The sequence below is a fragment of the Oncorhynchus keta genome, unplaced genomic scaffold (genome assembly GCF_023373465.1).
Source record: "Oncorhynchus keta strain PuntledgeMale-10-30-2019 unplaced genomic scaffold, Oket_V2 Un_scaffold_3531_pilon_pilon, whole genome shotgun sequence".
NCBI lineage: Eukaryota > Metazoa > Chordata > Actinopteri > Salmoniformes > Salmonidae > Oncorhynchus > Oncorhynchus keta.
In genome coordinates this window covers 1,710,682-1,738,213 of record NW_026290920.1, presented here as the reverse complement: position 1 = coordinate 1,738,213, position 27,532 = coordinate 1,710,682, and the positions used below count along the sequence as shown (strand labels likewise).

The 27,532-nt window shown below is 42.9% G+C and overlaps 3 protein-coding genes across 5 annotated transcripts; 2 read left to right on the top strand and 1 right to left on the bottom strand.

Annotated features, from left to right (window-relative positions):
* Nucleotides 1–5,441: 5,441 nt before the first annotated feature.
* Nucleotides 5,442–7,336, top strand: hddc3 (HD domain containing 3). Of its 3 annotated transcripts, none has more exons than XM_052515924.1 (4): nucleotides 5,442–5,681; nucleotides 5,805–5,860; nucleotides 6,323–6,458; nucleotides 6,810–7,336. In XM_052515924.1, exons 1-4 carry the CDS (start codon nucleotides 5,570–5,572, stop codon nucleotides 6,938–6,940), a joined length of 435 nt encoding a protein of 144 aa, XP_052371884.1. In that variant the 5' UTR covers nucleotides 5,442–5,569; the 3' UTR covers nucleotides 6,941–7,336. The 3 variants fall into 3 exon arrangements, with proteins under 3 accessions (XP_052371884.1, XP_052371883.1, XP_035618018.2); XM_052515923.1 differs by having other exon boundaries at nucleotides 5,448–5,639; nucleotides 6,323–6,563; XM_035762125.2 differs by having other exon boundaries at nucleotides 5,450–5,681; nucleotides 6,323–6,563.
* A 4,105-nt stretch (nucleotides 7,337–11,441) lies between these two features.
* Nucleotides 11,442–15,425, top strand: mfap1 (microfibril associated protein 1). The gene is made up of 8 exons (XM_052515922.1): nucleotides 11,442–11,651; nucleotides 12,002–12,218; nucleotides 12,516–12,660; nucleotides 12,854–13,047; nucleotides 13,401–13,670; nucleotides 14,139–14,298; nucleotides 14,639–14,728; nucleotides 15,099–15,425. Exons 1-8 carry the CDS (start codon nucleotides 11,570–11,572, stop codon nucleotides 15,276–15,278), a joined length of 1,338 nt encoding a protein of 445 aa, XP_052371882.1. The 5' UTR covers nucleotides 11,442–11,569; the 3' UTR covers nucleotides 15,279–15,425.
* Nucleotides 15,426–15,840: 415 nt separating this feature from the next.
* On the bottom strand, nucleotides 15,841–17,360 carry hypk (huntingtin interacting protein K). The gene is made up of 4 exons (XM_035762122.2): nucleotides 17,034–17,360; nucleotides 16,567–16,622; nucleotides 16,422–16,473; nucleotides 15,841–16,179 (listed from the first exon to the last, which is right to left on the bottom strand). Exons 1-4 carry the CDS (start codon nucleotides 17,193–17,195, stop codon nucleotides 16,084–16,086), a joined length of 366 nt encoding a protein of 121 aa, XP_035618015.1. The 5' UTR covers nucleotides 17,196–17,360; the 3' UTR covers nucleotides 15,841–16,083.
* Nucleotides 17,361–27,532: the final 10,172 nt, after the last annotated feature.

The window sequence follows — 27,532 nt, the reverse complement described above, 5'->3', positions numbered from 1 at the left end:
AAACTGACACCTCTTACTTTATCTCTCTCTCTATCTGGCTCTTTGCTTCTCTTCACTTGCTTGCTTCCCTCTCTGGTTGTCTGACTGTCCATATCTTTATCTACCCCACCATATCTTATTCTGTATTGTGGTTGCCAGGTTGGATGGCAGAGCATGTTCAGGAGTACTTTGTGTGGGCAGTGCAGGTGATGAGAGGACTGAGGGGGACCAACCCAGCACTAGAGGGACACCTGGATGAGCTCTTCCATCAGAGGTTTGACACTTCTCTTCTTTTAACACAGGGTGACACAACAGAGCAACTGTGGATGCACACTTTTGTAAAGAGTTCATTTGAAGACTTTGAGCGTATTGTATTTATGTTAGATGGCTTCTCCATGGAATATACTTTTTATACTCTTAACTCTCACAAGGAAAAGGCCCACTTAATAAGATTTATTTTAATAGGTGATTTGATTATTACTTTATTCTACAGTACTTTGTATACATTTTGTTTGTAGAACTGGCAAACCATGAATGTCACATTGAGTCCAGTGGGTGGGGAGTTTGGTAAATGACTGGATTAAATAATGACCTACACAAACACAACTTGCTCTATAAATACTTGGAATAAATGCTTTAAAATGAATGTCTCTCTAGTGAAGGCCACTCCTTCACAACCCCTTTACCGAAATTTGAGAGCAAATATGTATAGGCTGATTTGTTTCAACTGCCAAGAATGCAGTCTTTCAGGTCATGGGTGTATACTTTAGGTATTCTGTGCTGGCCAGCCTACTCCTGATACAAATCATAGTGTAGTATATCCTGCCATTATCATCACTGTATTTACCATGCATTATCATGTGAATTCTAATGACTCCTCCATCATCGTGACAATGCATTTCAGACACGGTATGTGTTTTTTCTGCAATGTCACTACACGTGTCTTTGAAATTCACTTTGTTAGGCCTAGGGTTTTTCCAAAGCAGCACTGCACTCCAGTTTTTCTTTTAAGCACTAGTTATATTTTTGGTAATTGTGTTTGCATCACCCAGGGTGATTCTTAGGACTTAGAAAGAGAAGTGTCAACAACCTCTGCATAATCAGAACAGTTACTTTGTGAGGTGTTAAGTGGAAGGTGCCATGTAAGCCATTGAAGCCTGAAGAGTCCCACTTCCCCTCAGCCTGTCAACAGGTGAAGGGGAAACCTAGATTGGAGAAAAACCTGAGAAGTCCATTAAGGGCTTCCATTCTACCAAATGTGATGATGAGAGGAAGTGCAGTGGCAAGGCAGAGGGAGAATCTGATCTCAATACAAACAGAGCGCATTACTTTTTCTAGACTTGACCCTTTTCTAAAGTTATCCTTGAATTGTCCCATAGAATCTCTGTTTAGCAGATGGGACATTAGGAGGGAGCAGCTTCAGGGTTAAATACCAGAACAAACATAAGGAAATGTGATTCAAGTAAACAGTTCCCAGCTATCACCTGTGCTTTCCTGAACCAGTACTTATATCTGTTCTGGTATTTAACCCTGACACTGCTCAGTTCTTATGCCCCAACTACCACACAAATTGGCTAACAAAAGTGATTAAGTATTGCAAAGTTGTGTTTAGGGGCTCATATTGGCACATTTCCATTGTCACATTTGACTCCAGTGTTTAGCCGACCAATGCTACCTTTCGTGTTTCCATCTCCAAGACCTGGCCCAAAATACTAACTGGGCCATGGCCTTGGCGGACCTACCCTGATTTGGGTCCAGACCAATGTCGAATTTCCATTTTGGGATTTGTCCCAGAGTTTACCTGGTGTGGCAAAATAGTTTGACGCTTCCAACTCCACGGCCCGGGCTAGTGAGTCACTGGGCCATGTTGGGCCCTATAAAATCTGTTTACATTTTTAGCCAGATTCCGTTTAGTTTTTTTCCAAAATGATGTTTTCTTTGTTTTGTTTTTCCATGTTTCCGTGTTCCCTGTTTTTTTTCAGATTTTCACTCTATAAATCACACTTTAAAAAAATAGAAAACAACAAAGTTTGATGTTAATAAGTCCACAACAATGCCTAAACCACATCAAGAGATCACTGAATCTATTCTACCACGCCCAGAAATCTTCTCATTTTATTCTCTGTCCCCAACGCACTAGACAACCAGTTTTGATAGCCTTTAGCCGTACCCTCATCCTACACATTCTCTGTTCTTCGGGTGATGTGGAGGTTAACCCACGCCCTGCGTGTCCCCAGGCACTCTCATTTGTTGACTTCTGTAACTGAAAAAGCCTTGGTTTCACGCGTGTTTACATCAGAAGTCTCCTCCCTAAGTTTGTTTTACTTACTGCTTTAGCACACTCCGCCAACTCTGATGTGCTTGCCGTGTCTGAATCCTGGCTTAGGAACAACACCAAAAATTCTGAGATTTCCATACCCAACTACAACATTTTCCGTCAAGATAGAACTGCCAAAGGGGGAGGAGTTGCAATCTACTCCAGAGATAGCCTGCAAAGTTCTGTCATACTTTCCAGGTCTATTCCCAAACAGTTCGAGCTTCTAATTTAAAAAATGTATCTCTCCAGAAATAAGTCTCTCACTGTTGCCGCCTGTTATAGACCACCCTCAGTTACCAGCTGTGCCCTGGACACCATGTGTGAATTGATTTTGACCTCATCCCGCCAGTCAAGGATGCCTGGCCGTTCTTTAAAAGCAATTTCCTCACCATTTTAAATAAGCACGCCCCTTTTAAAAATGTAGAACTAAGAACATAAATAGCCCTTGGTTCACTCCAGACCTGATTGCCCTCGACCAGCACAAAAACATCCTGTGGCGGACTGCACCAGCATCGAATAGTCCCCGCGATATGCAACTTTTCAGGGAAGTCAGGAACCAATACACACAGTCAGTCAAGAAATCAAAGACTAGCTTTTACAAACAGAAATTTGTCATCCTGTAGCTCTAACTCCAAAACGTTTTGGGACACTGTAAAGTCCATGGAGAATAAGAGCACCTCCTCCCAGCTGCCCACTTCACTGAGGCTAGGTAACACTGTCAACACTGAAAAATCCACGATAATCAAGAATTTCAATAAGCATTTCTCTACGGCTGGCCATGCTTTCCTCCTGGCTACCCCAACCCCGGCCAACAGCTCTGCACCCCCCGCAGCTACTTGCCCAAGCCTCCCCAGCTTCTCCTTCACCCAAATCCAGATAGCAGATGTAAAAATCAGCTGGGCTAGACAAACTGGACTCTCTCTTTCTAAAATTATCTGCCGCCATTGTTGCAACCTCTGTTACCAGTCTGGCCCTTCTTTGGACACTGTGTTAACTAACCTCCAAACGAGCTGCAATGCCATACAACACTCATTCCGTGGCAACCAACTGCTCTTAAATGCTAGGAAAACCAAATGCTTTCAAACGTTCGCAGCCTGCACCCGCCCGACCGACTAGCATCACTTCTCTGGACGGTTCTGATTTAGATTATGTGGACAACTACAAATATCTAGGTGTCTGGCTAGACTGTAAACTCTCCTTACAGACTCATGTTAAACATCTCCAATCCAAAATTAAATCTAGAATCAGCTTCCTATTTCGCAACAAAGCCTCCCTCACTCACGCTGCCAAACATACCCTCGTAAAACTGACTATCCTACCAATCCTCGACTTCGGCGATGTCATTTACAAAACAGCTTCCAATACTCTACTCAGCAAACTGGATGCAGTCTATTACAGTGTCATCCATTTTGTCACCAAAGCCCCTTATACCACCCACCACTGCGACCTGTATACTCTAGTCAGCTGGCCCTCCCTACATATTCGTCGCCAGACCCACTGGCTACAGGTCATCTATAAGTCTATGCTAGGTAAAGCTCTGCCTTATCTCAGCTCACTGGTCACGATAACAACGCCCACCCGTAGCACACACTCCAGCAGGTATATCTCACTGGTCATCCCCAAAGCCAACACCTCATTTGGCCGCCTTTCGTTCCAGTTCTCTGCTGCCAATGACTGGAACGAATTGCAAAAATCGCTGAAGCTGGAGACTTATATTTCCCTCACTAACTTTAAACATCAGCTATCTGAGCAGCTAACCCATCGCTGCAGCTGTACATAGCCCATCTGTAAATAGCCCACCCAATCTACCTACCTCATCCCCATATTGTTTTTATTTACTTTTCTGCTCTTTTGCACACCAGTATTTCTTTCTACTTGCACATCATCATCTGCTCATCTATCACTCCTGTGTTCATTTGCTAAAATGTAAATACTTTGCTACTATGGCCTATTTATTGCCTTACCTTCTCACACCATTTGCACACACTGTATATAGACTTTCTTTTTTTCTATTGTGTTATTGAATGTACGCTTGTTTACTCCATGTGTAACTCTGTGTTGTTTTTTGTGTCGCACTGCTTTGCTTTATCTTGGCCAGGTCGCAGTTGTAAATGAGACCTTTTTCTCAACTGGCTTACCTGGTTAAATAAAGGTGAAATTAAAAAATTTAAAATAATGTTTAAAAACTTTTAAAGTAAGGGAAATGTTTGAGAATCTTTTGGGGGGTGTAGTTACCTTTTATTTTTTCTAGTGTGCTGCTATCAAGAGGCTGTTGTTTAGCAGTATTTTCAGTAGGGCACATGTGATCAGTGATGTAAATTACTTAAGTAAAAATACTTTGAAGTACTACTTAAATCGTTTTTGGGGTTATTTGTACTTTACTATTTATATTTTTGACAACTTTACTTTTACTCCATTACTTTTTACTGCATAAAGTTTCCCTGACACCCAAAAGTACTAAATATCAAATGCTTAGCAGTATATTGTCCAATTCATGCACTTATCAAAAGAACATCCTTGGTCATCCCTACTGCTTCTGATCTGGCGGACTCACTAAAGCAAATGCTTCGTTTGTAAATTTTATTTTACTAGGCAAGTCAGTTAAGAACAAATTCTTATTTTCAATGACGGCCTAGGAACAGTGGGAACTGCCTGTTCAGAACAACAGATTTGTACCTTGTCAGCTCGGGGGTTTGAACTTGCAACCTTCCGGTTACTAGTCCAACGCTCTAACCACTAGGCTATCCTGCCACCCCACTGCACTATGCAGAAATGCTCCTCCAACATTCTAATAGTTCACCTAATTTCAGTTTACAAAACCATCACGTAGATTGTAGTCATTGTGCCATATAAACCACTATATTTTCCATAACCACAAATGTTGTATTTTCAGCTGTTTGAAGCTGGTGTACAAAACTGAAAGTAAAATATTAAATTCTCCATATTGCAGATTTAGAGGGGCCCTAGCCTTGGCCTCTGTTGACCTGCTAGCTAACATTAACCGTCTATCTTATGTAGTCATACAAATCATAACATATCATACGAGTAAGGCGTACCAGATTTACTATTACTATGTTAAGTCTAGTGTATGAGACCAGGCTGGCGATATACGTCATCATTTTGGACAACAGGCGTGTCCGTATAGCCTCTCCCTGGTGGAACGCGCCCTTAAAGAGAAGCGACGCTGACATCACTGAGATGTGCGAATTTGATCAATTGTGATCAAACGTTAATATACTGTCTGTATTGTGTGTCAATAACTACTTTTACAGCATGAGTTCAGATTCTGTCATTTTGTTGGAGACGGTTAACTTCGCTGCTGAAAAGCACCGCAATCAACGACGTAAGGATGCTGAACAAACACCATATATCACCCACCCAATAGGTACAGTTATGACAACAATCTAACGGCTATCCAGCTAGATAGTTATTGCTAAGGACCTATCTCTCTACTCAGACTTCATTGTGTGAATATCTGCATTTACATTTGCTGTTCATAATTTTGCAGGAGTGGCAAGGATCCTAAGCCATGAAGGTGGGATCACAGACATTGAAGTTTTGCAAGTAAGTGTTTTGTGTTTCAGACAGACTCAAAGTCAAAATTGTCCATATTGTAACGACCCTTGGTTTATAAACGCGGAAATCGATCCTGCCGCACGAGCATGCTTTTGCGGCACAGTCAATAGCGAAGGTCGAGGGCTCGATACCTGCCCCCTGCTGTTTCATTACAATATATACAAATGAAAAGTAAATGTTTCAGGTAAGTGTTAGCAGTTTGGTTAAGGTTTGAAGAGACGTTTTAGATTCAGGTGGGGTTTATTACTAATTTGTAAGTCGCTCTGGATAAGAGCGTCTGCTAAATGACTTAAATGTAAATGTAATTACTTTGTAATGATACATCAGTCAATGGGCAATGTTAAGCTCATTAAAACGTTCAACATTTATTGAGTTTGTGTTAGCCAGAGTTTTGTTAACAGGAATGACTGGTATTTCACTGATATTGTTGTCTTTTCCAACTGTCCTCAGGCAGCTTTGCTCCATGACACAGTGGAGGACACTGACACCAGCATAGGAGAACTACAGATCGTCTTTGGGCAAACGGTGGCGCAGCTCGTCCAGGAAGTGACAGACGACAAAGCACTGTCCAAGGAGGAGACAAAGCGTAAGCAGGTGGAGTATGCACCTCATGCCAGCCACCAGGCCAAACTGGTCAAACTGGCTGACAAACTATACAACCTGAGGGACATCAACCGCAGCACGCCAACAGGTGATTGTGCGCTCTGTCCGTCTGTCTGTCTTCAGCCTCTTGATCCAACCAACTGACTAGGAAAATGTTCCAGGCTAGACACAATAAACTGATACCCTATCAGGATACTACTCTCTCTCTCGTTCTCGTTCTCTCTCTCTCTGTTTCGTTGCTTGTCTTCACTTGCTTCCCTCTCTGGTTGTCTGACTGTCCCTCTCTTTACCCCTGTCCTATATCTTATATTTAAATCTGTGTTGTGGTTGCCAGGTTGGTCGGCAGATCGTGTTCAGGAGTACTTTGTGTGGGCAGCCCAGGTAGTGAGAGGACTGAGGGGGACCAACCCAGCACTGGAGAGACAACTAGAGGAGCTCTTCAAGCAGAGGGGGGTTGAGCTTTGACACCTTTCTACTTCTGATACAGGGTGGCACAACAGAGCAACTCTTGATGCACACTTTTTGTAAAGAGTAAGACTTTAAGCAAATTATCTTTGTTAGCTTCTCCATGGAATATACTTTTATATACTCTTAGCTCTCACAAGGAAAAGGCCCACTTACTTTGGTTGTATTTTTATGGATGATTTGATTCTTCATTTTAAGTACAGTGATTTGTATACATTGTGTGTTCCTATAGGAAAACCAACAATGTCACCTTGAGTTCTAGCTGTATTGACTAAAGGAATGCTATGCACTCGTAATGGTGAACATTGTTCAATTATAATATTTCATGGTGATGCAGAACCTGTAACTACTCTGTCATGTCACACTGAACTAAAATAGATTTTTGTATAGATTTTTTTTTTTGTGTGTGTGTGTGTGATTTATTTTTGTAAGTATATAAATGTAGGGGGTTAGGGATACAATTAACTATACATTAAAATGGTGATATGTAAATTATTCCATAGTACCCATTATACATTTTGCTAGTAGAATGGGTCGGAAGCTATTTTTCCACTAACTTGTTCATGCTTCTACTTTCTTTGTTCTCGATTCGGGAAGACATGTGTACCTTAATGTCTGTGTTCAGTTGCAGGTACAGAATATACTCAGAAAGAGTCAAATACATGTTTTGTATGGAGTGAGAAATGCCTCTTGCATGTGAAGGTCTTTTTTTGTCACACTGTGTGATGTGCTGTCATCTACTTATACAGTGGGACAAAAAAGTATTTAGTCAGCCACCAATTGTGCAAGTTCTCCCACTTAAAAAGATGAGAGAGGCCTGTAATTTTCATCATAGGTACACTTCAACTATGACAGACAAAATTAGGAAAAAATCCAGAAAATCACATTGTAGGATTTTTAATGAATTTATTTGCAAATTATGGTGGAAAATAAGTATTTGGTCAATAGCAAAAGTTTATCTCAATACTTTGTTATATACCCTTTCAACTCCCTCCAAAGATTTTTTGGGAGAATTTTTTTCTGCCTCGTCATGCCTTCACCCAGTCTTCCCCGTTCCGGCCACTGGCTCCGAGAGGTGTTCCCAAGCCATGTAATTTTTACTTTGTTCCCCATCTCCTCCTCAATTGCCACCTGATAGGCACGTCACCTAGTATGCAAGTGCATATCCATAATCAACGCTACATCCTCTTGAGGTAACTCAGCACTGTATATGCTTTCATATCAATGCCTTCAGAATGTTGTCCAGTGTACAATTACCCCAACATCTATCCTTTCATATGATGCATTAACCAATAAAGCAACTAACCCAACCCAACTATGGCGGTTAAAGTAGCTCCCAGACCCAACCCATCTGCATGTCTACAGTGGATTCTAGTCTTTCTCTCTTTAGCTCCACTTCCTCTGTCATGGCGGCTTCAAGCTCACCCGTTATACAGTTGGACCTCACTTCACGTGAGAACTATGCACTCACCGAGGAGAGACATGGCGATCTTTACCGCTGCAGGTGCTGTAAATAGTACTGTGTGTGGACCAGACCAACGCTGTCCCAACACCACCGCCTGATGTATCTTGATGTCAATCTCCAGAATTCAGCCAGTACCCTCGGTTATCTCCTGCTACTCATGTGCCACTTACACCTTGGAATATACACACTGCAATGCATGGGTCATTTCCTGACAACAGGACAACAACACTCTCCCCTTATGGCCAGATCACTCATTTGTGACATGTGAATAACAGCCCCTAGTATTCTCATCAGTCTCCCAGTTACCCGTTACCAAGCCATGTGGCACGACTCCTCATAAAATGATATCTCAACAATACTACTAAAGTAACCCCTACTACTACTGACACTGCCCATGACCCATACCTCAAACTCCCTCATTTCTGCCATAGTCTAATTCCATGCTGTTACTATAGCCTTTAATTACTGTCCCTACAGTTACTGCCGTGATAATAACTACTGCATGGAATCTGCCAAGTGTTCGCTGGCTGTTATAAATGGGAAGGAGATGAATGACGTTGAAAACTCTGAATCACAGGTTTCTTGAAAGTTGACAAGTGTCTGAAATGCCAACACTATCTCTGCTACTTTCACCATGATCTGGGTATTTGTAACGTTCAATTTAACTTCATAATAGTCCCTATATTGTGCACAGTTAGCTGTACGCGTTCTCCTACGAGCTATCTCCTGTAACAATATACACGGAGTGGTATCATTCCCAGCGACTATAACCACGACCTTCATTTATGAGCCCTCATAGATCTCCACCCAAGTCACATTCCATTCCACTTAACAGCCTTATGTGTATCTTACCTCCTGCTACAGATACATTTGCACATATATCATTACATTTAACCCAACACAATGGTCACTACTCCTAATATACTTCTAAAGTTCTAAACATACTAAAACATTCTCAAATCAATTAGTCAATATACCTCAGTCCCTCCTCTGGAACAATGATCACTCTTATGTTCCACGAAACCTAAAAAATATTGACTTAAACAGGGAAAATAGAAAATACATGTTTTAATAATTTCACACACCCCTTGATGTGACTAAAACTCGGTAAAGAACGGTCCATCCGTTACGTTCTATGCCCATGTGATGCTGGTCTCCATGCCCATGTGATGCTGGTCTCCATGCCCATGTGATGCTGGTCTCCTTCATTTTCATCCTTGGGTGTTAATGCAAGACACAGACTATGAGCCTTGTATGCAATTGATTGTACCGTATCATCCAGCAATCTATATGTATTGATGCAATTTAACATTCAAATTCTGATGACATGGTAAAACCAAAAAAACGTAATGGTTGACCCAAGCTATCATCTAGTGAGTTCTCCAACAACCTCCCTGTCGGAGAACACAAAGATAAGGTTTCTAGAGCCTCCCTAGGCCCAATAAATTTGAGCAGTGCCCCCACCCCTCACCGTTTGAGAGCAACTCTCTCTCGCTCTATCCGAATCATAACCAAAACATTTTATAAATTATCCAACCCAAATTTAGAATGATAGCCCTTAGTGCTTTACTTGGAGTCTATCACTCAAATTCCAGCTTCTCAACCTAGCACACATCATCCCGGCTAGAATGTACAGTTATAAACGGGACCTTTTATTGCTGGTAATAACTCGTCTCATTTACAACCCCCATTTTCCCCTGTTTTCCTGTCTCGAAAGGCATGGTAATGACAGATCAGTATCTCAATGCATCTTAGTCTAAATTGTTTGCATTGTGTAGACCTTGCTCAATACCACCCCCAATTAAACAATTACGGGCACAGTTGACCACCCCACCCTTCTCCCGGCACTTATCATTCTAGCGTGTCTTCTAAAGACAGCGTTACAGTTCATCTTCCCAATGGCACATGTAACTCTTGCCTGTCACATTTGATGGCCCTTAGTAATGTCCTGATTTCAATATAAGCGGCAGGGTAGCCTAGTGGTTAGAGCGTTGGACTAGTAACTGGAAGTTTACAAGTTCAAACCACCCTACCTGACAAGGCACACATCTGTTGTTCTACCCCTGAACAGGCAGTTCACCCACTGTTCCTAGGCAGTCATTGAAAATAAGAATTTGTTCTTAACTGACTTGCCTAGTTAAATAAAGGTTAAAAAAAGTAATCAGTTTTTCCCAGATTTCAATGTTAGAGTATATAAGAGGTTAACTGATTATGTGTCAGTGTATGCGGCCTAGTTGATGGCCATGATTATAGGTTTAAGATGGGTGGAGGAGGTGAAACCACTCTGTGGTGATCTGCTCTGATTTGCCTGCAGTTTGAGTAGTGTGAAGATGGGCAGTTCGGATAGGGGAGGCTTGTTTGTGGCGATGATGGTGCTGTTATTGGATTGGAGAGGATGGGAATGGTGGTAAGCTTTTGCTGGGTTCCTACCCATGTGGGTGTGGAGGGGTAATGAGAAGGCAGATGTGGTGGCTAAGAGTGCTGTGAGGAGAGAGGGGGTAGATATTAAGGTCCCGCTGGGCTGCAGGGAAGTCAAGTCCTTGATTTGGGCAAAATGGCTTGATCTTTGGCAAAGGGAGTGTGATGCTAGTAGTAAGGGGAGGCAATTTTACAGCATGCACTGGTCAGGAAAGGAAGATGTGGGGAATATGGGATGTAGGACAGAGGAAGTTGTGTGGAGTAGACTACAGTTTGACTTTTAATGCCACGTTGTGGATGATAGAGAGACAAGAAACAGGTATGTGTGATGAGTGTTTAGTGGAGGAAACGGTGGTGCAGGTGTTGATATTTTGTGGACTGTATGACATAGATAGGGAGAGATTGTGTGAAAGGGTTAGAGGCTGGCTGGGTTGCTGTAGTGGATGGAGGAAAGTGTTGTCTAGGGCTCTATTTCACTTTCTTAGAGGAACATGAATAATTCATATAATTTAATATAATATAGGTAGACCGTGACTGGTCTCACACTCCAGGGTTGTAGGTGGCAGTGTATGCTCCTTAAAAGGATGCGATCCTATCCAGCAACCCAATCCCGAAGAAGAAGAATGATTTCCGGTAATGTTAGAGTATTTCCTGTGGTGGTCGAGAAAATAAACGACGGGTTTGTTTTGCTATCTAGAAGTCGATTTAATTTTTGTTAATATATTGATATTGTTGATCGGGCAATCATGTCTGGACGGGACGCCCTCAACATGAAGCAACCGCCGATCCAGTCCACGGCTGGTGCTGTGCCGATTCGAAATGAGAAAGGTGAGTTTTCCTGTAGCTAACGTTAGCTAAGGCAAGCTATCCTGGACTAGGTAGTAGCCGATTTCATGGTAGCAATAGATAGCTATCTAGCCATCCAAGTACACAACTTTGTATAACTTAGCTAGTTAATATCACGATATAATTGCATGCTGCATTTTCTTAATTGTACGGACAAACATTTTGTCTGCGTCTACAGTAGATATAAAAATCACAATTGATGCCCTTACTCATGTTTCAATCCATCACAAAACCAAAACGACAGTATATTCAACTTAACCTCACTAAATGTAACAGAGTAAGTAGAGCTATCTATGATAATGGACAGTTTGCTCGCTTACTTTCGTCACCAGGTGAGATTTCGATGGAGAAGGTGAAGGTGAAGCGCTATGTGTCGGGTAAACGTCCCGACTATGCTCCCATGGACTCCTCTGACGAGGAGGAGGAGGACTTCCAGTTTATAAAAAAGGCTAAGGATGCCGAGCCTGAGATGGAAATGGAGGAAGAGGTGGTGTCTGACCCGCGTCTCAAGCGTCTGCTAAACCGCGTCTCTGAGGATGCGGAGGAGAGGTGAAGATAATTCTCATTGATCCATCTTGTAAACTAGTGGGATCCTGTGTTGGTTGTGATGGCTCCCAGTCCCATCTTCATTGAGCTGAACTGTATTTGTCAGTAGACACCCATAGTGGGGTGAGGGGTTGTTAACCCACAATATGTGCAGAAAGGTTTTATCAGGAATTTGAATACTATGAATGACTGACTGGTTTTTATTGGGCTTTGATCTCTAAACCATTTAGGTGTAACTATTAGCCCTATTGGATGTTGAGTGCTGTGATGATTGTAAATGTTTCTTTCTCTCTCTCTCAGGTTGGCAAGACACAGACAGATCGCAGAGCCGGAGGTGGTTGCAGAGAGCAGTGAAGACTCCGACGAGGGAACCTGGCACCCAGAGAGAGCACCCGAAGAGAGCAGTGACGAAGAGGAGGAGGAAGAGGAAGAAGTGGATGATGAGGTGAGTGACACAAGGATCTTCTTGGAAAGCTGGATCAGGCACCCCTTTTATTCATTAAGATTTTAAAGACAAAACTGATCTTAGAACAGCACTCCTACTCTGAGATGCTTTGTGAATACGGTCCCAGGTGTGTAATATGGAATGGTATACAAGATAACCTTTACGTAACACATTGACTTTGTTTTGTGTGTAGGAAATCGAGAGGCGGCGAGCGATGATGCGCCAGCGAGCGCAGGAGCGGAAGAACGAGGACATGCCGGAGATCATGGAGGTGGAGGAAGAAGGGAATTCGGGCGCGGAGAAGGAGGAGTCTGAGTCAGAGTACGAGGAGTACACGGACAGTGAAGATGAGGCCGAGCCGCGGTTAAAACCAGTCTTCATCCGCAAGTAAGGAGTCCTGCCATCCAAGATTACTCCTGAACCATTATCAGGGCTTAATATATTTTTTTCAGAATGTAATAACTTTATTTTGCTAAGGGAAACTTTGATCGTGGGCTTGGGATTAGACAATTCAAAACGGCCAAATTGACTGAAAATACATTTGGCTTATACGAGAAATAATTTTTATTTAAAAGCCAGTACAAAACTGTTACCAGCTATGCTGTTTTCTACTGCATGCATCAGTTTGTGTATACCTGCTGTCCTGTTATCATATGAACAGAGTATGTTCACAACAAATGGATTGTGTTGCAGCGTTTGTGTCCCGAGTGAGAATTAGATTTTGATGTGTATCTCCTCAGGAAGGACCGAGTAACAGTGGCGGAGCGCGAGGCGGACGAGCTCAAACAGCGGGAGCTGGAGGCGGAGGCCAAGAAGCAGGTGGAGGAGCGGCGGCGCTACACCCTGAAGATCGTGGAGGAGGAGGCCAAGAAGGAGTTTGAGGAGAACCGCCGCACTCTGGCTGCTCTCGACTCTCTGGACACGGACGGGGAGAATGAGGAGGAGGAGTACGAGGCGTGGAAGGTCCGGGAGCTCAAGCGCATCAAGAGGGACCGGGAGGCCCGTGAAGCGTGAGTACAGTCAGACTTAAACATGAACCATGGTGTTCACTAGGCACAAAATGAATATAGATCTGAAATGGTCAAGTATTATCTTGAAACACTCGTTTTAATTTTTGAAACATTTTGCTACAGTGTGTCCTATTGTGCAGCACTTTAAACCATTCAAAACCATTTACAGGCAAATGCATAAGAGCGGAACATATTAAGACAGTCTTGAATGGAAGTAGACATCAGAAATACTTCACATAGGGCATTGATTCACTTAACCATTGAAAGCTGGTGTTGTTCCCTCTCAAAGTAAAAAAGGCTAGTGTCTTTGTTTTTAGATTATTTGATTATCTGTATGATTATCTGTATGAATGATCTGTACACTTGAAGTGTTTATACCCATGTTAATAATTACTGGTCCAGAGTTAATTATGTTGACACAGGCCTTTCCTGTCCATGTAACCCACTTGCCTTGTCGGGATTTTCCAGAATGGAGAAAGAGAAGTCTGAGATTGAGAGGTTCCACAGCCTCACTGAGGAGGAGCGCAGGGCCGAGCTGCGGAATAATGGCAAACAGATCACAAACAAGGCCTCTAAGGGCAAATATAAGTTCCTCCAGAAGTACTACCACAGAGGAGCCTTCTTCATGGTGAGTTGTAGACACGGGAGTTCAGAGAACTCCGTACAGTGCATTCTTATAAGAAACACACCACCAGATGTTGCTGATGAGGGATTGTTAGAATTGTAGGAGAAAGTGTAAGTATAGGAGTGAACTGTCCCATGTTTGTTAGCCACTACATGTGTTAAGATTGTTGTATGAGTGATTCTTATAAGCAGTGTGTGTGCACTGTTGTAGAATATTCAGAGATGTGATTCAGGTATATAAAATATGTATGATCCTTCATTCATATAATTGAAACTTAGTAAACGTATTTTGTCCGACTAGCTCGTCTTGTCTTTGATGTTGACTGAATGTGATCTGTTTCCAGGACGAAGAGGAGAATGTGTTCAAGAGAGACTTCAGTGCCCCCACTCTGGAGGACCACTTCAACAAAACCATCCTCCCCAAAGTCATGCAGGTCAGCTGGGCTTCTTTCAAACATCATACTTTTGTAGCACATGTATTCCCCGTTTATTTATTATACATGTACACTATCGATGTAAACAGAACTCATACTGTTTTTGAACCCAGTGTATTGGCAACACCTGTGTAAATTAATTTCTTTCATTTAGTGGCTATACAGAACGTTTTTTGTTCTGGAGCTGCTCTTGAGACAATGTTCTCCTAAATGGACAGATATTATCTCAAAATAAGGATGTGTGTGGTTTCATGACAAATTATACAATTATATGAGCCATACAGCCAACAATCCATCCAAAATGTGATGTCAACAATTGGCAAATAAACATCCACAGATCATCTTTAACAACCCCCTCATTTAATTCCAGGTCAAGAACTTTGGTCGCTCCGGACGCACTAAGTACACCCACCTGGTGGATCAGGACACCACATCGTTTGACTCAGCCTGGGCTCAGGAGAGTGCTCAGAACAGCAAGTTCTTTAAGCAGAAGGCTGCAGGAGTGAGAGATGTGTTTGACCGACCAACAGTGCAAAAGAGGAAGACCTGAATCTAAGTTGAGGGGGAAGAGAGACTTCAGTATATTCAGACTGTTTAACAAGCTTGGGGTGTGTTCAGTGGGATGAAATGTTTCAGAATGTTGCAGATGGAAATTAACTACAATTCACTGAAGTATATTCTATGGCCATAAATTTAGCTGACGCTTTTGCTTCATCGAGGCACTTACAGTCATGTGTGCATACATTCTACGTATGGGTGGTCCCGGGATGAACCCACTACCCTGGCGTACAAGCCCATGCTCTACCAGCCACAGAAGGACCACTACAGCCATACATTTACCTGCAATATCCTGAATGCACCAACCCTTTGAGCAAGGCCCTGCCATGATTGACTCCGGAAGGCTGTCCTGGCGTCGTGAGGGAGTTTGTTCCACCATTGGGGGCCAGAGCAGCGAACAGTTTAGGGCTATGCCCTGATAATGTGTGGATGCTTCATGGAGGCATATTGATGTCATTTTGTACATTTTCAAAGTTGTGTAGCTATTTTGTTTTGTCATTGATCTGACATCTGTTAATTTCTAACTTGGATATAAAGTGTACATGATTAAAACATAACATTTTCATCAATTGGTTTTATTTCATTCCACATTTATTATAAATCAAAAACAGGTGCTTGCAAAAGTAATCCATTTTGAAGTATTGTTGAATATACAAAGAGAAATGCAATGTTTTATTTCAGTTGACAAAATGTCTGATTTGAGCTATGGAATGGAGTCAATGAATACAGTCAGGCTAGGAAGCAGTCCAGTGTCCAATGCTGCTGCATAAAGCTGCTCTAGGGTCAGTTTCTCCTGGTCAGTTTGACAGGTCAATCAGAGCCTCTACCACATTGCCCATGTGTTCTCTCAGACTGCGCTCGGCCACTCCCCGGGAGATCTCCATCTCACCCATCTGTGGAAAGACAGTTGAGGCAGGACATTAGAATCAGAATGGGTAGTTGAACACTTCAGACGGTCTATGAATGTATCTCTGAAGCATAGTTTCTAATAACACCCCCTAGTAGAATATGGATGACTAGAGTTCCACAGGACTAATTTGATTTAATGCTTTTGTGATGCAAAAGACCATTAACTTTAGATGAGGGTTGTGACCCTGACACTTAAAACAAGAAACATGTCTGGGGGGATACTTACAATGAGTTCTACATCCTCTTTCTTGATAGTGACTTTAGCCAGTTCCTTTTCCCTGAAATCATAACCCCAGACAAGTCATTAATGTGCTCATTAATTCCCAGATCAATGATTGTTGAATGAAAATCTGACAAAGGAAGTGACTCACCTATCTTGTTTAGCTTTCTGTTCTCTTGATCTCCTGTCTCCAATCACTGACATAGCCTGAAACAGGACATGCAGACATCAGATAGTCAAAGGGATCATATTGGTATGACAGCACTGACGAGTCAGTAACTAGAACCACCAAAACAGGTTGGAAGAGTAAATTATGCAAGGCAGAAAAACATACAAGCAGCCATAGGCTAACGCTTGCTGAATAGACAGAAGCTCTACCCTGTCCTGGGATGTACAGCGCCTGTTCTGTTCAGGGCTGACTTGGTTAAACAGCACGTGCCAACGTGAAATGACGCGTTTGTATGTTGATTACGGTAACATTTTCACAACACATGGTTTGTGCAAATATGTTTCCATTCTTCACTGTACGCCAGTTAGGCCCGTTGTTAGCATACGCTAGCTAGCCTTCATGCTAACTTGGGCACCCATCGTCGCCCCGCGTGCTTGGCCCAGCCTCACCGTTTCAAGATCGGAGCTCGATATTTCCTTCTCCTCGGCATAATCGGTGACTCTCTCCAAATCGGCAGCCCCACTATCATGTTTCCGAGGCTTTTCTGCTGGTTTTCCAGTGCAGTTCTCCTCAGCTTCCAGGTCCAAATCCACATCTCCCTCTGCCGCCATGTTTGCTCCTGTAGAGCCGGAACGAAAAGAGAGTGGGTATCCGTTTACAAAACTATCGGAAGGCAAATTAAGAAGCACCGATGTCACATGGTTTCCAGTGTGCGTGCTAACCAAGTCCTTCGGACTTTCATACCCTCATTGCAGGTTAAGGTTAAGGTTATGTAAGAGTTGGGGTTATAGGGTAGGGTCGTCCCAAGGATCCCAGACAGCGAATATAGAAAAAAACGCAATATATTATCAGCAATTTGTAAGCAAAAATTAAAATATTTTACATTGATATTCAGTTTTAATTTGTATTTTGTTAACTTCATATACAATTAGATGAACTAAATCTTTATCCTAAATTATGTTATAGTAGTTATGCTCATATTACTACAAATTATGCATATTCTAGCATGCTAGGCAAATATTTAATTTACCATGCAAGGTACATTTCTTGATATCCTTAAAGTGATACATCCAGTAGTTATGAAAGTAGCGCTCATCACCAGTCAAAACTGGTCCCTGAAAAGTGTGCAAGGTGATATGTTACATCCTGGAAAATAAGAAATGTCATGCAATTACGAATTTGTAAGTGCTAAAAGTAACTGTCCAGTGTTTCCAGATTTCTATGATATATGACATATAATTAATTACAATATGAATGAAATAGTTTACCTGCTCAAAAATGGTAATTAAGTATGTTAAAAATCAGCTTTTCTGTGTTGGAATGGTGTGGGCGTACCACAACAAGGTAATGGCATGGGTGTATACCGGTCATTATAGATATTCATGAGCGTAGACCACTGATTGGCCAGCTGGATGACATTCTAGTCTTTATTTTACTAGGCAAGTCAGTTAAGAACAAATTCTTATTTTCAATGACAGCCTAGGAACAGTGGGATTAACTGCCTTGTTCAGGGGCAGAACAACAGATTTTTACCCTGTCAGCTCAGGCATTCAATCTTGCAACCTTTCGGTTACTAGTCCAACTAGTTTTTTCTCCAATTTATGCTTTGGCCACAAATACAAGTATAAGATGAGTCAAAATATTATTTGGGTATGAGTTAACAGAGCATTAACTTTCAAAAGTCAGATTTTCTCAGGACAGTTACATTAAGATCCAGTTCAATCTCTTTTAAAAAATGTGATATCCAACTTCCAAGTGTCACTTGGCCAGATGGGCCAAATGCCAAATTATATTCTGACTGGATAGGTTGATGTATAGACTGACTGGATAGGTTGATGTATAGACTGACTGGATAGGTTGATGTATAGACTGACTGGATAGGTTGATGTATAGACTGACTGGATAGGTTGATGTATAGACTGACTGGATAGGTTGATGTATAGACTGACTGGATAGGTTGATGTATAGACTGACTGGATAGGTTGATGTAAAGGTACTCCGACTGGACCTAGGCCTTGATTTCTGTCTTGCATAAGGTTGAGGTTTACAGTAGGTTGATTAATACTGGAGGTCCTGGATAGGTTGATGTACAACCTGGCCAACCTCCTGGACGTGGATAGGTTGATGTATAGACTGCATGAGGTTGGATTAAAAGGTACTCCGCACACCTAGGCCTATTTCTGTCTTGCATAAGAGGTTTACAGTACTTTAATACTCGGAGTCCCAACAACCTGGCCAACCTCCTACGTTTCTCTCTTGATCCCCCCACAATAGTTTTCCCGCCTCCTGTACACTACACTCCACTTACCAATCAATCCAATTTATTTTAATCAGCTTAATCCTAAAAAGTAGAGAAACCTTCCTTGATCACATCTGAAGCCAAAATCTCTTCGACTGGCTTTCCCCCTCAGGGTGTTTGCCTTGTACATCATCTATGCCTGTCTGTTGGGGAGATGTGTGCCCTGTACCATCACTCATTCATATATCCTTATGTACATATTCTTTATCCCCTTACACTGTGTATAAGACAGTAGTTTTGGAATTGTTAGTTAGATTACTTGTTGGTTATCACTGCATTGTCGGAACTAGAAGCACAAGCATTTCGCTACACTCGCATTAACATCTGCTAACCATGTGTACGTGAGAAATACAATTTGATTTGATTTGATCGATGGGGCCCAGAGGAATGGTGGTGCTGGGGCTTATTAATGAAAAACAGGAGGGTGATATGCATATACTAAACTGGAGTGTTTCCGGGCTTGTTAACTCTATACTGCTGTCCCAGTACCCCTTTCATCCTGATTTATGATTGATCGTTGAGAGCCGGTGGACCTGGAGCTTCTTCGCCCCCCTCAGTGCCTGCTGCACCAGTCTGGGAAGTAATGTTGTGTCGCTGTCTCTGTACTCAGGTGAGAAACTGATGAACTCAGAACGAAACATTCAGAGAGTGAGCTTGGGCTTTTGCAAGTGGTGGGACTGGTGTTGGGGTCAATTCCATTTCAATTCAGTCAATGTAGTTTAAGTTTATTTCCTGAATTTATTTCATTTAAATGTAATTGAATCCAACTCTGGTGGGACTGCCTTCAAAATGGATGAGATTAGACTATCTACCTTTAATTCAATAACAAAGAATACTTTATGAATTCTATCAAATTCTATAGTTTTTATGGATCGCATTCCCAGCCTGAGAAACAGTGAATGGTGTTTCAGACATTACCATCCTGGTAAACACAATGGAATGAATAGAATGTCTTATTGTGTCCCCCCCCTTCCCTTCCCCTGCCTGGTGGAATGTGTCCCACTGACTGCCTTCCTTCTCACCCAATTCAGCTCCTGGCCATGTTCAGTAGTTCATCAACACCTCACTATGATCCACTTCTTGATCTGTAATAGTTACTGTTGACCTAGACATATACAGTTACAGTATGCAGGCAGGCAGGCAGGCAGGCAGGCAGGCAGGCAGGCCACTGTGATCATATTGTTATGAATCTTTAGAGTGAAATGGCCCATTTTACTGTTATACAATTCATGTCACATAGGCCTATACTGTATATTATTTTTGATAGAAAGTCTCATCGAATTCATTAAGATATTAGTTTGAACTTTGCACTCATGGGTTGCTGAGCCACATAGAAAAGGCAATCAAATACTGTTTTTAATCTCCTAACCTGCAAAGCAGAAATATTATGTTTCATCCTTTCAAAAATGTTTGGGATTGTGGTGTAGATTATGTGTAGGAAGTTTGCCGTAATCTGCAGTTTCTGTGTAATCCAGAAAGCGTAAACTGGAAAATGGACTGTTATGTACACTCAATCAGTTATGTCACTGTTGATGAATGGATAAATTGTGTTGGCATGGGAATCCTCTGACTGACATGTGAGGCTTTGCCTCTCTCTGGGTCATCGTCTTAGTTCTGTGTCTCATCACTCTCAATGGACAGTAAGACTACAATGTTTATACATTCTTACACTGCAAACATATCTCTAAATAACTGAGCTCTAAAGAATCAAAAGATTTTTAATTTTTTACACACAAAAAAAACTACAGTCAATTGTGTTTTTTAGAAAACATGTGTTTGGACTCGATCCACCCGTTCTTCCAAAAGGCCTATTGAAACCATAGATTGAATGCTTCCACTCAAGCATCGTTTGGCTCCTTTAATTTGCTTTTGTCTGCTGGCTTTGGCAGTGTCTCCTCTCCCACGAGGCAAAAGCAATTATCTGTCAGTGAAAGGGCCCCCAGGAATGCTGTGTAGTACCGAGGGCGACGGTGGTGGGCCGCCCTGACTGACTCTCGAGAGTAAAACCCGGGTCTTATTCATTATGCACCAAACGGAAAAAAAACCTAATTGAAACAGGGAGGGACGACTGTTTTTTCCGTTGTATATTTTTTGAAAATGTTTTGCTACAGTGTGCGCTAATGAATACAAGCATGTTTATCTGAAAGGACTAATTGGTTCACGGAAGTTCACGGTGGAGTAATTTAGCCAACAGCAGATTAAACATCTTCAAACCAGATTAAAGTTCTTAGTGATTCTACTCTGCTGCGATTACATCAGTTAATGTTGATTCTTGGAGAATAATATTTGTTCATTGTCACTGTAAGGAATTAATTGGCAGTCACTAGTGTTTTTTAGGGCAATGATTGCGAGTGTTGATGGTTTTGTGATCTCAGACAGGAGCTATGATTACGTGACAACCAGCTGGGATGAAGGAAAACAAATAGTACCACTGTCACATTTGAAGAAGAAAAACAGTCCTCACCGTGTCACATTTAGCATGTTGATCAGCATATTTCCATTTGTAGCTTAGAACAGATAGTAAATATTGACACTGTGAACTTTCCACTATGTCTGAAAAGAGTTTAGTCATATATCATCAACAAAGCTTTACAGTGCATGCAGGGAGAATCAGTGTATCAGAGAGTGTGCAGTTAGATAACATAGGCCATTCTTAAATCAATCCCTAGACCCTTGCAAAATTCCATTAACTTCTGGTTGGAAGATTCCACATATAAGTGTATATACCCCATCAAAGTATTCAGACCCCTTGACTTATTCAATATTTTGTTACGTTATATCCTTATTCTGAAATTAATTAAATATTTTTTTTCCAAGAAATCTATACACAATACCCCATAATGACAAAGTGAAAACAGGTTTTTAAAATTCAGACCCTTTGCCATGAGACTCGAAATTGAGCTCAGGTGCATCCTTTTTCCACTGATCATCCTTGAGATGTTTCTACAACTTGATTGGAGTCTTCCTGTGGTAAATCCAATTGATTGGACTTGATTTGGAAAGGCACACACCTGTCTATATAAAGAGAACCAAGCCATGAGGTCAAAGGAATTGTCTGTAGCGCTCCGAGACAGGATGGTGTCGAGGCACAGATCTGGGGAAGGGTACCAAAAAATGTCTGCAGCACTAAAGGTTCCCAAGGACACAGTGGCCTCCATCATCCGTAAATGGTGGAAGTTTGGAACCACCAAAACTCTTCTTAGAGCTGGCCGCCCAGCCAAACTGAGCAATCGGGGGGGAAAGGCCTTGGTCAGTGAGGTGACCAAGAACCTGATGGTCACTCTGAGAAAGCTCTAGAGTTCCTCTGTGGAGATGGGAGAACCTTCCAGAAGGACAACCATCTTTGCAGCACTCCACCAATCAGGCCTTCATGGTAGAGTGGCCAGACGGAAGCCACTCCTCAGTAAAAGGCACATGACAGCCCACTTGGAGTTTGCCAAAAGGCACCTAAAGACTCCCAGACCATGAGAAACAAGATTTCTGGTCTGAAGAACCCAAGATCGAACTCTTTGGCCTGAATGCCAAGCGTCACGTCTGGAGGAAACCTGGCACCATCAAATCAAAGTTTATTTGTCACGTGCGCCGAATACAACAGGTAAATACAGTAAATTGCTTACTTACAGGCTCTAACCAACAGTGCCAAGAACGTATTAGGGGAACAACAGGTAAGTAAAGAAACAAAAACAACAGTAAAAAAGACAGTAAAAAATAACAGTAGCGAGGCTATAAATATACAGGCACCGGTTAGTTGGGCTGATTGAGGTAGTATGTACATGTAAATATGGTTAAACTATGCATATATGATAAACAGAGAGTAGCAGTAGCGTAAAAGAGGGGTTGGCGGGTGGTGGGTGGCGGGACACAATGCAGATAGCCCGATTAGCCACTGGTTGGACGGGCCAATTGAGGTAGTATGTACATGAATGTATAGTTAAAGTGACTATGCATATATGATAAACAGAGAGTAGCAGCAGCATAAAAGAGTAGTTGGGGGGGCACGCAATGCAAATAGTTCGGGTTGCCATTTGATTACCTGTTCAGGAGTCTTATGGCTTGGGGGTAAAAACTGTTGAGAAGCCTTATGGTTCTAGACTTGGCACTCCGGTAACGCTTGCCATGCGGTAGTAGAGAGAACAGTCTATGACTGGGGTGGCTGTGGTCTTTGACTATTTTTAGGGCCTTCCTCTGACGCTGCCTGGTGTAAAAGTCCTGGATGGCAGGCAGCTTAGCCCCAGCGATATACTGGGCCGTACGCACTACCCTCTGTAGTGCCTTGCGGACGGAGGCCGAGCAATTGCCGTACCAGGCAGTGATGCAACCAGTGATGCTCTCGATGTTGCAGCTGTAGAACCTTTTGAGGATCTGAGTACCCATGCCAAATCTTTTTAGTTTCCTGAGGGGGAATAGGCTTTGTCGTGCCCTCTTCACGACTGTCTTGGTGTGTTTGGATCATTCTAGTTTGTTGGTGATGTGGACATCAAGGAACTTGAAGCTCTCAATCTGCTCCACTACAGCCGCATCGATGAGAATGGGGGCGTGCTCGGTCCTCCTTTTCCTGTAGCCCACACTCATCTCCTTAGTCCTGGTTACGTTGAGGGATAGGTTATTATTCTGGCACCACCCGGCCAAGTCTCTGACCTCCTCCCTATAGGCTGTCTCATCATTGTCATTGATCAGGCCTGCCACTGTTGTGTTGTCTGCAAACTTAATGATGGTGTTGGAGTTGTGCCTGACCTGGTGAACAGGTAATACAGGAGGGGTCTGAGCACGCACCCCTGAGGGGCTCCAGTGTTGAGGATAAGTGTGGCAGATGTGTTGCTACCTACCCTCACCACCTGGGGGCGGCCCGTCAGGAAGTCCAGGATCCAGTTGCAGAGGGAGGTGTTTAGTCCTAGGAACCTTAGCTTAGTGATGAGCTTTGAGGGCACTACGGTGTTGAACGCTGAGCTGTAGTCAATGAATAGCATTCTCACGTAGGTGTTCCTTTTATCCTGGTGGGAAACGGCAGTGTGGAGTGCAATAGAGATTGCATCAACTGTGGATCTGTTTGGGCGGTATGCAAATTGGAGTGGGTCCAGGGTTTCTGGGATAATGGTGTTGATGTGAGCCATTACCAACCTTTCAAAGAACCTCATGGCTACGGACGTGAGTGCTACGGGTCTGTAGTCATTTAGGAAGGTTGCCTATGTGTTTTTGGGCACAGGGACTATGGTGGTCTGCTTGAAACATGTTGGTAATAGAGATTCAATCAGAGACATGTTGAAAATGTTAGTGAAGACACCTCCTAGTTGGTCAGCACATCCCCGGAGCACACATCCTGGTAATCTGTCTGGCCCAGCGGCCTTGTGAATGTTGACCTGTTTAAAGGTCTTACTCACGTCGGCTACGGAGAGCGTGATCAAACAGTCGTCCGGAACAGCTGATGCTCTCATGCATGCCTCAGTGTTGCTTGCCTCGAAGCGAGCATAGAAGTAATTTAGCTTGTCTAGTAGGCTCGTGTCTGCTGGTGGTGGCAGCATCTCATACTGTGGGGATGTTTTTCAGTGGCAGGGACTGGGAGACTAGTCAGGATTGAGGAAACGATGAACGGAGCAAAATACAGAGAGAGACCTTTGATGAAAACCTGCTTAAGAGCGTGCAGGACTTCAGCCTGGGGCGAAGCTTCACCTTCCAACAGGACAACGACCCTAAGCACACTGCCAACACAACACAGGAGTGGCTTTGGGACAAGTCTCTGAATGTCTTTGAGTGGCCCAGCCAGAGCCCAGATTTGAACCCAATCAAACATCTCTGGAGAGACCTGAAAATACCTGTGCAGCGACACTCCCCATCCAACCTGACAGGGCTTGAGAGGATCTGCAGAGAAAAATGGGAGAAAAATCCCCAAGTACAGGTCTGTCAAGCTTGTAGCGTCATTCCCAAGAAGTCTCAAGGCTGTAATCACTGTCAAATGTGCCTCAACAATGTACTGAGTAAAGGGTCTGAATACTTATGTAAATGTTACAATTCAGTATTTCTTAAATATTTTAGGCTAAAATGTCTAAAAACCTGTTTTTGCTTTATCATTATTGGGTATTGTGTGTAGATTGATGAATTATTTCATCAATTTTAGAACAAGTCTGTAATGTAACAAAATGCGGAAAAAGTCAAGGAGTCTGAAAACTTTCTGAATGTTTTGAGTTGCTGACAGTTCTTTATAGGCTACAGGTGGCAAAAACTGTCTTCTGGTAGAATTTGTTATGTTTACTTGGTCTGTAACAAGAACATTTGACGGGCCCTAGTTGGGTCACACAACCCCAAAAGGTTTGGGAACCACTGATGAGTTAGGCCTATGCTGTCGTAGAGTAGTAGTCCCAGTAAGAACTGCTCTGCACCCGAACGATGATAACCCAGTGTGGGTTATGGAGTTAGTCTACGGCAGGGTTGGGGAGAGCGAGAGGGACTGATGAAGGTCACACTAACTGAGACTGAGGGGACTGTACAACTTCCCTGGATTATCCTGGCACAGCGCCCTGCACACTGACCCAAATCTATTCTGACTCACTCTCTCTCTGTGTACTCCCTCCCTGTGTAAACAACCCGTGTGGGCTACTGCTCTTCAGATAAGATTGTGGGCGCAGTCCTTCTCTTGTCTTGAGAAAGGCCACTAGGCCATCGATCAAGTCCACCTTTGTAAACATGGATTAAAAAATAATATAATAATAATACACATCACCAGCATTTTTTATAGTCTACTGTACTCTTCTGCCATGGTAGGGCCCACGCCCTGCCACTCAGCCCCAGTCAAAGCCAGTTTAAAACAGAACTGAGGAGATTAAGTAAGAGTCTGTCTTGTGGAGAATGGTTGAACAGAGATTACTGTATATCAATGAATAGCATAGAGATAGACAGAGATCTTGACTTTGTATCTGTGCCAATATGGTGTCTATGACAGAATTGTCAGCGCCATTGAGGCTATCTCTATTTTAAAGTAGTCAATTTGTTTATTTTGTGTTTGAAAATAAAATGACTTTTAACTAGAAAATGACTTCTTGAAGATTTCACGTTATATATTTGCCCGCTGGGTTGACTAGAGGCCGACATCCTCTTTCTCCTGACTCAGACACAACCCTACATGTGTCCTCTTTCTCCTGACTCAGACACAACCCTACATGTGTCCTCTTTCTCCTGACTCAGACACAACCCTACATGTGTCCTCTTTCTCCTGACTCAGACACAACCCTACATGTGTCCTCTTTCTCCTGACTCAGACACAACCCTACATGTGTCCTCTTTCTCCTGACTCAGACACAACCCTACATGTGTCCTCTTTCTCCTGACTCAGACACAACCCTACATGTGTCCTCTTTCTCCTGACTCAGACACAACCCTACATGTGTCCTCTTTCTCCTGACTCAGACACAACCCTACATGTGTCCTCTTTCTCCCTGACTCAGACACAACCCTACATGTGTCCTCTTTCTCCTGACTCAGACACAACCCTACATGTGTCCTCTTTCTCCTGACTCAGACACAACCCTACATGTGTCCTCTTTCTCCTGACTCAGACACAACCCTACATGTGTCCTCTTTCTCCTGACTGACACAACCCTACAGACACACACCCTACATGTGTCCTCTTTCTCCTGACTCAGACACAACCCTACATGTGTCCTCTTTCTCCTGACTCAGACACAACCCTACATGTGTCCTCTTTCTCCTGACTCAGACACAACCCTACATGTGTCCTCTTTCTCCTGACTCAGACACAACCCTACATGTGTCCTCTTTCTCCTGACTCAGACACAACCCTACATGTGTCTTCTTTCTCCTGACTCAGACACAACCCTACATGTGTCCTCTTTCTCCTGACTCAGACACAACCCAACATGTGTCCTCTTTCTCCTGACTCAGACACAACCCTACATGTGTCCTCTTTCTCCTGACTCAGACACAACCCTACATGTGTCTTCTTTCTCCTGACACAACCCACCGGGAAAACGTCAACAGTATATCAATGTAATCTGTCAACATACTGACCTTGAACATCAATGGAATTTTGTGCTGAAAATACAAAAAGTTGTCAAAGTACACTAATTTGAACCAGAATTCAACAACAAATCATCAACAGGATTTCAAAGGTTTGTTAATTTCAACTACAATAGAATTCACGTTTGTTGAGAACTCAACTAAAAATCAACCAAATATGGACATATGGATTTTGCGTTCCGTCAGGTTTTTGCCTGGAGAGAGACCTAGCCTGTGCCCACTCCTCTTGTACTGTGTTTCTGGGCCGGTCAGCAAAATGATGATAGGATTATGGATGTGGCCTCTTTCCATTATGGACAAGCAGGGAGTATCAGAGTTTAGCAAGGAGGTGCCGTGGGCGGCGCTATGTAGGAAAGCAGAAGGTATCTGATAACATCCTTAAATGTAAAAAGAAAATGACAGTAATTTGCGGGTAATTCCATTCTGATGGGTATGTAACCCAATGAACAGCGTGGCCCAAGCCCATTGTGACCATGGTGCTGCTCTATCCTGTGTGTGTGTGTGGCCTGGAGGCTGTCTCTGGAGCAGTGGAGCAAGGGCCCTGGGGGAAGGGAGGGACAGATGGGACTAACACATGCCCCGCCTCCCTCTCTCCCTGGCTCTGCCTAATCTGCCAGGGTA